This window comes from Melanerpes formicivorus, unplaced genomic scaffold (assembly GCF_026170545.1).
Source record: "Melanerpes formicivorus ecotype bairdi unplaced genomic scaffold, bMelFor1.0.p_v2 SCAF_61, whole genome shotgun sequence".
Lineage (NCBI taxonomy): Eukaryota > Metazoa > Chordata > Aves > Piciformes > Picidae > Melanerpes > Melanerpes formicivorus.
Window position 1 is genome coordinate 3,236,434 of NW_027142413.1, and position 12,107 is coordinate 3,248,540.

The 12,107-nt window shown below is 36.8% G+C and overlaps 1 protein-coding gene across 2 annotated transcripts in view; it reads right to left on the reverse strand.

Annotated features, from left to right (window-relative positions):
- Positions 1–291: 291 nt before the first annotated feature.
- The window catches only part of MARCHF6 (membrane associated ring-CH-type finger 6), a 47,984-nt gene continuing 36,168 nt past the window's right edge, over positions 292–12,107 (reverse strand). For both annotated transcript variants that reach the window (XM_068162010.1, XM_068162009.1), the window contains exons 20-26: positions 9,843–9,912; positions 8,524–8,705; positions 7,414–7,548; positions 5,520–5,609; positions 4,052–4,184; positions 3,000–3,135; positions 292–687 (exon numbers count right to left, since the gene is read on the reverse strand). In XM_068162010.1, the coding sequence (XP_068018111.1) occupies positions 597–687; positions 3,000–3,135; positions 4,052–4,184; positions 5,520–5,609; positions 7,414–7,548; positions 8,524–8,705; positions 9,843–9,912 (837 nt within the window). In that variant the 3' untranslated portion in view covers positions 292–596. The remainder of the gene's footprint in view (positions 688–2,999; positions 3,136–4,051; positions 4,185–5,519; positions 5,610–7,413; positions 7,549–8,523; positions 8,706–9,842; positions 9,913–12,107) is intronic.

Consider the following 12,107-nt stretch of genomic DNA (forward strand, 5'->3'; position numbering starts at 1 on the left):
AAAAAAAATGTACAACGGCTTTGGTGTTATACAAAGTAATAAAAAGAAGACTTGACAGCAAGATACATAGTTCATTATGTTCTCACCACAGCCACTTCATTGCTGACTGTAAGACAATTCTCTACGTTTGATATTTCCTGTGTGGCCTTTCCAGTCATGAAAAATCATACTACATTACTACAGTAAGAGCTGTTGTGAACACCGTAAGGTAAGCTCCAAATGTTATAAAAACATCTTGCCTCTTCACACTATTGCTTGGTGGCACGTTGTCGACAGAACAGCAGTCCAAAATAAAGTGACAACTAGATTTAATAAATTAATATACTTTTAAAAAGATGTACAATGCACATTCTTTTTAATCCAACGTTTTAGGGTGCCAGGAGACTCCTATTTACACATGTACAGACCTCAGACAGCGTTGATAACATCAGAAAATGCAGATAAGGAGCAGAGCCTTAACTGCTACCTGCATACTACTAACAGAAGCCAAAACACTGCTGAGGGTATTATTGAGAGAGATATCCAAAGACAAGAAAAGTCTGTGAAAAAAAGACATGTAAAGGCAAAGGGAAGGTCAAGATGTTTAGTACGACCATTTATTCTTGTGAAGACTGAGGTGGAGCTGTTGATGTGCCTTGTTTACCAGATTTTCGTTCGTAATTCACAAGTCGTTGCCCAACAAGGTACCTGTAAAATTACAGTAAAAAGAGTGAGAAATTAACAAAAGTTCATACAATTCCGTCCCTGCAGGCGTTCAAGAGGAGATTGGACGTGGCACTTGATGCCATGGTCTAGTCATGGGGTCTGTGTTGATAGGTTGGACTCGATGATCCTCGAGGTCTCTTCCAACCTTAGTTATAATGTGATACTGTAACAAATCCACTCTATCACCTTTGCTTCAGTAGTTTTCTGATTTTGATGGCAGTTATTCTACAAGTGATCCTTCTCCTCTTAATGGTCTTCAGCCATCCTCATCTTTTTTCCTCAAAGGGAATGCATTTCATAATGAAATACAGGCATTACGGGCTTGCATTTAACTTAGGTAATAATACAATTCAGACATATACAATTTGAATGAAGATATGAAAAAAATATATATATAAACATATATATATATAGAGATAGATAGTGTGCCTGCATTATTTGTATATCCAGCCTCTTTGCTGAATCATACATTTAAGAGGATCTTCACAGTGTCTGAAACACTGCCACTTGAACACCTGATCAGCTCTGCTAATATACTGTATGAAAACCATCCTGGTTTGAAAAAGTAGTACTGTAAAGAAAGAACTTTGTAGCAGCTCCATCTTTCTTAAAAGGGGGAGAAAATATCCCAACTCTGCCAGGCTTAAGGGGTGCAAGATTCCTTTGTATCTGTTTCAACATTTCATGAGCTTAGCAGTTTTTTCACTTTCCACATTATTTCTTACCTCCTCTATACCACAGTTTCAGACTCCTGCTTCTTGACATCTAAATTCCTTCCCCTGCTTCCTAACCATACGCTGGTTCTACATGTGGCCATGTATACCTAGGATTTCTTCCCCTGTAACCTGTCATTTCCTATCCATATGCTTCCTATCTGTACGCTGGTTGTACATGTAGCCACAGGATTTCTTCCCCTGAAACTTGTCATTTCCCTTAGAAACTTTCACCACTGCTCCTTTCCTCATGGTACCATAACCAACCAACCATCACATTTTTTGTGCAATCTATAATGTCACCAGATATTGTATATATTTCTGAAATTTGTTACATGAAAGACTTACTTCAGTGTATTTCTAAACCATGAATCTCCACAGGCTAGCATGACTATGTTTGCTTACTTCCTAAAATAAGATCATTAACTGAAGCTGTACAAGTTGTCTACAAGTAAGGGTATAGCATTTAACAAGTTCATTTAATATTAAAGCAGTTTTCACTTAGATTATTTTCACATCTTTGTGTGCAAATTGTTTACATGCCTTAACACAAGCAACCTGAAACACTAATGTAAGTTAAAAATCAATATGCGTTCTTGGTGGAAGACAGTAATGGTTAGCTCAAACCCCATTTGTATATACTGATACCAGCTATACATACTACAGTAGGTCAAGTATTACAGGACCTATTGCAAAGGCAGGTGGGGAACAGGATTTAAATCAGCTGATCAAATAAAAGGTGTTAAAATATAAACTGATTTGCCCAGAGTTTGTTTAGATACAATTCTTACTCTCTGACTGTATAAATGTCACATTTACACCAAATGATCTATTTGTAATTTCCTAGCATTTAAGATTCAGAAGAGTTCATTTTAGGTTTGGCTGCTTTTGCGGTCAGTGGGAAGCGAAACTGTTCTGGGGTAACTCAGGAAACGAACACAACAAGCGGTTTCTCAATTCAGAACCAGCCTAGGAAGCCTAGTTGCTGGGGTCCAAAGCTTGTTTTTTTCTAAAAAACCAACACATACCATAATTAAGATAACACAAACCAATAAAAGAAGGATAACTCAAAATCCCCTTAGAAACTAAGCGGGATAACCAGAAAAAAACATCTGAGTAACACAGAGCAATACCAGTGAAAACATCAGAAAACAGTACAAAGTTTCCTAAGGACGAACTACCAAATCAACTGTAAGTTCCTTAACAGGTTAATTGTACTAATGACTAGAATGAGTAAGAAACAGAGATATGCAGAAAAAGTTGGAGAAATGGTTTCATAAACAGCATACTGAGACACGATTTTACTTTTAGATATGCCCTAATCATTACATTCACTTGTCCTGCAAGACTACAGAGGGGAAGACAAATTAATTTGTTTTACCACCCATAGGGGCGAGTCTTCCATTTATAAATACAGTTTACTCCTGTGTTTACCTAGGTGAATGACAGACAAAACATTTGCCAAGAACAGGTCTGCTCTTCCTCAGAGAAGATTTTGAAAATCCCTTTCAACCCAAGTATCTACAATGCTTGAATTCAGCCTGAAGGTATCACAATTTGAAAGGGGAAAAAAATACTCACTTGTCATTTTTAATGTGTTCATAAAGGCGCTTGAACTGGCGGACTTGGAAGGAGAGAATTCCCATCAAAACCACCACCATAAGCAGAAAAGGATAAATTCGTCTCTGAACTAGGTTCTGCATTTCAGCAGTAACTCCTACAAAACAAGACAACCCTCATATAAGCTAACATTGTGAAAGCAGTTCAATCATTTCTGCTTCCATACCTGCTTCTATACTTTTTGTTATGCTGCAGCATCAGTGGAAGGGCTACGAAATAACACATCCATTTATCTCACAGGTATGACATGACAGATGCTCTTTTCAATCTGATGCATTAAAGCCAAAAGCTTCCATCAACACAGTGAAAACACACAGTAAAAAAAACCTTGGCTTATCAGCTCTGCTATGAAACTATGCCTTGTATCAGAAAAAAGTTGACACTACAGAAGGCTGCTCTCAAGTGAGAGACTGAAGAATAAAATGGGACCTCTGGAACATCATGTTAACGTCAAAACTAATTGGCAAAAGACAGCTCTGGATGAAAAAGCTTCTAGTATATTCAGCTTCTAATAAAATTAATTTTCCTCAATTATGAGGGGACAGTAAAGTCCAAAAAAATAAACTGCATTTACAATTTAATATTGCATGAAAAACTTAAAACGAACCCAGTATTTCACCCGTTCCAAGCTAAGCCAGCAAATATGTCTGTGGTTCAGCTTCTCAAAGGAGACTAAAATTAAAGGCTGACTGTCCAAAGAGGAAATGATTTTATGATCCCTTTCCCAAACTAGCTAGACACCTACAAGACTGTTAGATATTATGCAGTCCCTATTCTTGAAGTATTCTGCATGTAGTTTATTAGAAAGCCAGTCAGAGTGACGTATTGCATTTCTTTGAAACCCCCGAACATTTAAGACACAGCAACTCTCAAGCATTTACACTTGCTGGCAGAACAGTGGGGTTTTGTTAGTATTTTTAAAAAATAGTGAAAAGCTTGAAATCTTATTTCCACAGACATTTATATTGCTCTAAACCGTGAGAGGATCAACATTTATTCTAACATATACATACCTAATAAAGGTACAACACCGGAAGCGATGATGTACGGTACGCACAGGGAAAGTAACAGAACAGAGATTACAGGGGCCGCCAGCTTATGAATTATGAAGTGTAAATCAATGTTACGAATCCCATTTGCATACACCTAAGGAGAACACATTAGAAATAGAATAGATCAATCAGGAAAGCCATGTATTCTGCTTAGAGCAAAAATGACAAGGGTCTACGTAATTCTCCTCCTGAAAGGACACAGGCATTCCTAACTGGAAGAAAACGATGATGATCGCAGTCAAAGAAAGAAAAACTGCACCCATCTACATCATGAGGGCTCCAGGAAGTAATTTAAATAGTGTCCAGGAAAGCAATATAATCTAGAAGAGTGTTGTGACTTGTGGAAGTGGAATAGGCCAGCTGAAACATCATCAGAGCTGTGGCTGGCCGTTTTGTGGGTGAGTTGGGATCACTTTGTGTTGTCACCTTGCTGAAAGAGGATCCTGTGTAGGCTAACAGAGAGACCCTATTACATTTGATAACACAGGCAGAAAACAGAATCTTACTTTGTACTTGGCTGGGCAGACCACAGCTTCTGCATATGGAGTCTCTGCCTGAAGACAGGACCTCCACAATTCTTGAGTTTCTGCAGCTAGTAACAGGAGCTAAGGTCTCAACATGACTAGATCAGTCATGGGAAAGCTCACAATTTTCAAATGGCTACCACATACAGCTACACGATGGCCTCTGTCCCACAGCCTGGATGCAACCATTTCTAAGGATGGCTCAGGAGAGTTGATGGGTCAGGGCCACAGAGACCATCTGAACTGGCAGGAAGAGCAATGGTATGCATCAAAATGTATGTAGTCACAGAACTAAGACTATGTACCTCCGCTGTGACACAAAGAGATCAGAAAATGGTGTAATAAATGGGGCTGGGTGCTATATTTAATCAAGAGAGGCACTTTATGTACAGAGGTCAGATATTATGTACAGTGCAGGACTGAAAAGTTGAGATACTTCATTGAGGTAACAGGTGCAGAAATTAAAGGTTATAATCAAGACAAAAACTACTTCCACCACAGAAAGCAACAGACCATATGACAAAACTGCTCACAGAAAAAGGGGAAGGGAAATGGCATCTTCTATATGCACTCATCAATGAGTAACCTCTACAGCTGTGGAGAGGGCAGAAAGTCTCTGTTCTTGAGTGGTGTATTCGGACACGTATGATTTCATCTGAAGAAATAATGGTATTTCTCAGTTTGATACAAACCTAATCAAATTGCATATACCTAACATGTTTTAATTTCAGATCTGAAGGTTGTTTTTGTTTTATTGTTAAGCACACGTTAATGGTTTAGGCTATACTAGTTGAGTTTCAATTAAATTACTCCATCTCTGCAACAGTAACTCCATTTTCTGAGTCACATTCAAAAGAATTTCAAAATTTATTATACAGATAATTCATATGGACAATTTTCCCTACCTGTTCAATAACAGTTTTCAGCCACCACTGGGGACCCATCAGTGTTATGGCAGCAATTATTTTGGCATGCAGAACTCCAAGAGCCCAGTCCTGATTTTAAAAAACCATATCATTAGCATATACACATTTTTAAACAGTTTGACCAAAAGCTTTTAGAGCAACTTGTTAATATTACTTGTAAGTGAAAAGATAATTACTCTGGGACATTGTTTAAAAGAGGTGACACCTGTAAGCACCAAAGAAAAAGCTCTCAGTCTTGACTGACATTTGTAAAACAATCGGCTCCCTGGTACCATGAGAATTAGGTACTACCATTAAACCAAAGGCAAATACAAATACAAACATTACATTACTGAAAACAAGAAAGCAAGAGATAAATATTCTGGTACCAAGTAACTAACACTGGTAACATTTACCTAGAAGTACATTATTTTGATTCCTTTAAAAAAAGAGGAGAAGCAAGACACAAAGATGCTCACACAAGTCAGGAAACAAGGGACTTTTTTTCTTCTTTTAAATGTCAATTGTTGAAAGTTGGTTGTAAGTTTCTTCAATGAAACCCATCAAAACCAGAATCAAAGTATAGGATGGCAATGCAGAATAAACAGTTACAGGACTAGTAGTATTACTTTTCTTGAACTGCTTTGCAAATATTTTCAATTTGAAAACCTCAGCTTGTATTAATGCCTACTGCCCCAGATACATTCTAAAATTTAAGTAGTCAGAAGTCAGTGTTAAAGTTGCTTCAAGCATCTAACCTTTGTATAACATCTGCTTTTGTGACAAATGGAAGTTACTCTCAAGTTCAATAGCTCCTTGTTAATTGAAAACAAGTCTCAAATCCCTCTAATCTGATATTTTGAAAAAGCTCTACCACCCAAAATTACTCTTTTGTGTATTTAATTCCAAACTTTTAAAGAACTAACATTTTTCGCATTAGCAGCTCTTTCCAAAACTGTTTTGAAAACATGATCATTTACCACTGCAATCATATGATGTCCTGCCTTACTAGTCATTTAGTTAGACAGCTCCAAAGTATGCTTGTATTATAAAGCCATGGAAGAATTAAATTAGCAGTCAAATTCTCCTTTGTATAATAGCTTTCAAGCAAGTGGACACTAAAAGTAAATGAGAGCTTGTTTGTGGGCACTTCAGAAAAAAAATCTCTACCTCTGAACACTTTGTTATTTAGTAACACACATTCCAGATTTTCCCAGTCATGGTTTTCTTGAGTTACAAGTTCTTTCACAATTTGATATAAGTGATATGCCAGCATTTCTCACTCAGGCCACTCTGCCTTCATTTCTTCCACCAAATCACAGGAAAAAAGCTGGCACTCCGTTAACCTGTGAGACTTGACTAATGAAAACCTAAACACTACTACCTCAATATATTGTATTAATGGTCTGACATCTCAACCTAAAACGATCCTAAAGCATATTAAAAAACATCTACTCAATGTGTAGCATCATTCAATTGAAACATCATATGGAAAAAAGGATCAACTGAACCTCTTGCTGCAGTACTGCAGGCAGAAAGCTTTCCAGAAAGGTCAGACAGAATATTTATGTCTGTGCATATGTACACACAGCTATACAAACTTATGTACATAACTTTACAATGATGCTACTAAACAAGTTATCTATCTAATCACTGAAAAGCAAAGATACTCTGATGTCACCCCTAAAGTTAATCTTTTCATACTCAAAATGCCTGTGCGCAGCTCTTTGGTTAATTTTCATTCACAGTCCTTACATGCAAACTAGCTGTCTTTTCTCTGACACATAAAAATACTCTGCAAGTATCCTCTGAAACACCAAATTATTATGAAACAAGAACACGTACTCCTTACTTCTAAGTAAAGAAATACGTCAATGGCAGCAGAGCAACTGACCTGCCAAGGATAGAACAGAGGTGTTTGATCCAAAGGAACTCTCAAAGGTGCAACGATGACCAGTTCAAACAGAAGACCGAGCAAAAGTGGGACGACGCCTGCTAGCAGTATAGCCACTATTAATGTCTTCATTATCTAAAACCACAAACAATCTAATTAATACATTTCTCAGAGGATTCTTTGTTTTAATTTCAAACTGTAACAAGTTACATAAAATAAAACGCTGGAGGAAAAAAAACCAAAACACCTCAGACCTTTAATTAAATATACATATACACACACCTAGAAAGAACTTTCATTACACACAGTTTTGCAATAAAAGTTGTTAAGACTGGGTCATGTTCCACATAACCTCCAGAAAATAGCATGAATTGTCTTAAGCTTAAAATTTCCTAAAAATGATGGGTATTTGGGAAACATGGCAATACATGAAACACTGCTCTTATGTCTGTAACACTACAGTAAGCACATAAACATGTCTGTCACAAGATACCATTTTTCCTATGAACATTTAGAATCACTACTTCAGCAAAAAATCTATTACAGACATCCTCAAAACCAAAACTAAGATAGAAAGGTGAGACATAACTTAGTTGCCATGGTGAGAATCTGAAGTCACTGTACTAGAAAAGGGGATTTTCTTTTGAAGAATTAATTTGAACAACATAATGGTCTTAATGGTCTGGCTACTTTGTAGAGAGACATTCATCATCATCGATCAGCTTTACTAGCTTATCTGACAATGTCAAGTTGCTAAATGAGTAATAGTTAAGTTTCCAGTTATATGTGAAAACAAATGTATTTGAGGACACATGACGTGGGGATAATACAATGCAACATATTCGCTTTTAAAGGAAGAAAACATGCATACATATGTAAACATGTATATGCAAATCTAATCTATTTACACTGATTGCTTAACATTGTGCCAAATCGCTTCCAAAACCAGTTGGCCCATGCTATCGTAATATAAGCTGTGAAAGCTTTGAAATGGTCTGAAAAGGAAAAAGTAGTATTCATACAGAGTAAAATCTGCAAGCAAATTGAAACAAGCAGCTTTGTTAGCTACTTTGTTGCTAATTTGGTACAATTGTTTTTTGCAGGACTCACCATGAGAGACCATTCTTTGACTTTCTGAAAAATCACTCTGCGACCCTGTGGCATCCAGGCAACAAGCACTGTCACTGCCCGGATAGTTAGCCAGCAGACATAAAGACCGCAAGCAGCCGTGTACAGTTCATGGATTTTGGCAGCCCCCGTCCAAAATGACATTAACCATCGGCCAGCAAATACTGAAAAAACAAACACTGTTAAATAGAGTAATGCTTTTTGATATATTAAGAAGGATGCCTATTAAAAAATACTCAAATGTATTTTTAAATATCAATGCACAAATAGCATTCAGCATAAACCAGTGTTTTGATTCTACACCCGTAAGGCACAAATGTGTGAAGCACTATGCAAATAGTTACATAGATGATGCCAAATATAGGTACAATTATTAATTTCTCCCTCAAATTTCATCACACCTGCAATGTGATCTGAACTACAGCAAAACAAAGCACTGAATACTGCACTATTCAGAGCCTAAACACTAATCATAATAGCAAAGGCAATAATGGATTAGTGCATAAGCTTAAACTCAAATCTCATGAGCAGTCTTTGGCTTATTTCAGCACTTCATAATTTTGTGAGGCTTATTGATAGGGTTTTTCTGGAACTCTGCTACAAAAAATGGGAGACTCATTTGCTACATTTCATATTTTTTAATACTTTCCATTCACTAGTATTATAAAAGGATTATTTTATGTACTACTATTAAAACCATCCCAATATTCAAAATTGATCTCACCACATTACTGTCTTTAGGATCATCAGTGCAAGGAGGTAAAACTACCATGATACTACAGTATCCAGGTTATAAAATTCAAATAGGTTTACATGTCTCCATTTCAAACTGTTTTTAAAACTCTAAACAGTGCTTTTGCTTTGGTTGAAGTACTTGTACATTTGGGAAGCAGAATGCATGTTACTTGAAGGTCTCCTAGTGACCTGTTGCAAAGAGACTTTCAGAATATTTAATGTCTCTACTGTAAGAGACCTGGTAACAACCTATATATTTTCCTTCTCTGAATGGTAAAGCAGGTGCAAGAGTTTCAATTCTTATTTCCTCTCAATTCTACTACAGTGATTTTCTTAGCACTTCCCCTTAAAAGAAAAATATTCTGTAACAAAAATGAAAAGTCAATGTCTGTCATTTCAATACAATTATTATAATCTAGAATTGGAATTACCTGATAACCTTAAAAACGACACAGTTACGCATGTTTTTCCTGTTAACTTTAAACAATATTTTCAGAACATCTGTCCTTGCTGAGCATAGTTCCATGCTGGGCTGGTTTTCTATTGCAGCTTTACAATAGACTTACCTGGTAAGGTAAGGCAGATAAGACTAGCGATCAGTAATGTTATGCACATGAAAACAATCAAAAGAAATATCTGAAAGAAAAACAGGAAGAAAAACGGTTTAAAGCAAATCACTTATGCAAAGCAAAAAACCACAGCCCAACAAAAACACAAACAAGCAACAAAACAAATAAACAAAAAATGTATCCCAGAAAAGCAGCTAAGCCAGAGTGTTCAAATACTAACTGAATAAATCAGTGATAACAGACCCCTCCAAAGCACATGCAGCACACCTGTGGTGTTGTGTATGTCTTGAAAGATTTCAGATCAGTTGCCACAACAGTAAAAACTAACATTTGAACCTAGAATGAAGTTGTTGTTATGTAAGGTTAAAAAAAAAACCCTGAATGGTTACTAGCTCTGCATCTCAGATAAACAAGACAGTGGTTTTAGAGTTAGGAAAACCTTGCTAAGAAAGTTCTTCCAGATGTCCTCAGGTTTATGAGGCCAGCAGCTGACAGCTAGGCCGGTGACTCCTTAGTCAGATTTACATCTCCTGAGAAAATTCTCAGGTACTTGACTTCTTTAAATATTTGAACGGTCTCAAGCGTTACATACCACGAAGGTCTGCTTCACTAATCATCACAGCCACAAAACAAGCAAGCTAACTATGGGAAAACGCACACCTTAATACAGCAGACTTCTGAGAAAAAGTGGAATCTGTAACACATTTTCCTTGATGAGACATATGGAGACCATGTAGATAAGTCTCATCTCTAAGTTAGGATCTTCATCACTGCTTACAGAAAGGAAAACCTTGTGGTTTTGTAGATGTTATCCTGCAGGAAGTGATATGATTCCACAACACCCAGTTACATGCCAGGTGACAGCCACATACCCTTTTTCACACAGTATACCTTCTTTGGGGTTAGAGACCCCAAATGACAGAAAGAAGAGAAACACAGTAGCTGACAACTGGACAAAAGAAACTTCTCAACAGTGCAGAATGCATGGCTGACTTGCTTTGACCTAAACAATACACAGGCTGCTAGTCACTTGTATCACAGAAGCAGCACTGACAGGGACCATAATATATGCAGACTCAAACCTTACAAGGACAGCTCTTCTCTCTCCAAAAATCCACAACATTATTCCAAAATGGCAAATGGGCTACAATGAGGACATGTATTAAATAAATATTGAAAATGGTAGTCAAAAGGAAAAATGCTCACAGGAGATGCATTTAGATATACAAGAGTGAAGGCTTGACATAAACTCACGCCAATAAAATTACAATCCAGTAAGATTACAAAAAAAGTTACCCCCAAAGTTGTCAGAATTGTTACAGTAAAATAAAAATGGCTTGCAGAAAATAATTCCAGAAGTTGGAAATAAATCCAGATATGAGAAAAAGAAAAAAAAAGCCAAACAGAAAAATGACTGAATTCTGGTGGGAGAAATTCAAACTACAGTAGCTCAAGCCAAAAGGGATTTAAGAAAAAACATACCAATTGTGTGAGTAGTAGTAATAAATGGTTTTAATTGGCTAGGGTTTTTTAAAAAGGATCAATGATAAAGTAATAAAATCTAAAAATCCTGGGAAGAAATCTTGCCAGACTGTTTGCAGGCTCTGTTGTCAACTTCGGATTATGAAAGGAAGGCTAAAAGAAGACAAGGTGATTGCATGCAAATTCTACAACACTAGCATTTGATCTGGAGAGGCTTTGGGAGGGCTAGGCAAAAGAACATTTGTTTACAAAAGAAATGAGCTGGAAGAATAATCTAGACTGCCTGATCAAATAGATGATTGGCTTTTATGTAGAATAATTTAAACATCAATTCTTTTTGAGATTCATAGAATCACAGAATGGTCTGGGGTGGAAGGGAACTCCAAAGGTCACCCCCGCATCTATGTATGTATGTACTTAAAAAACCAGCAACATTCTTTTACGTGTTTGATCCTTTATGTTGTTTTGGTTACAAATAGTTTTTATTGCTTGCTCAATCTGTATTTCAATGTTCTTCCAACTTGGTTAATATAACTAAGCAAGCATAGAAAATATCAGATGCTACCTTTTTGACCCTCCCCACTTAAAATCCCAGTTGAGAAAGGAATTAAAATACAGTGTTGTTCCATAATGGAAGACTGGGCAGAAGACACATTTTTCATACAATGAACTTAACCAAGTAGAACCAAGGTCAGTGTACCACAAATCACAAATGAAGCACCTACAGTAATCCTGACTCATTTACATATTTCAAACAAGTGGAAGCAGGGACAGAATCAT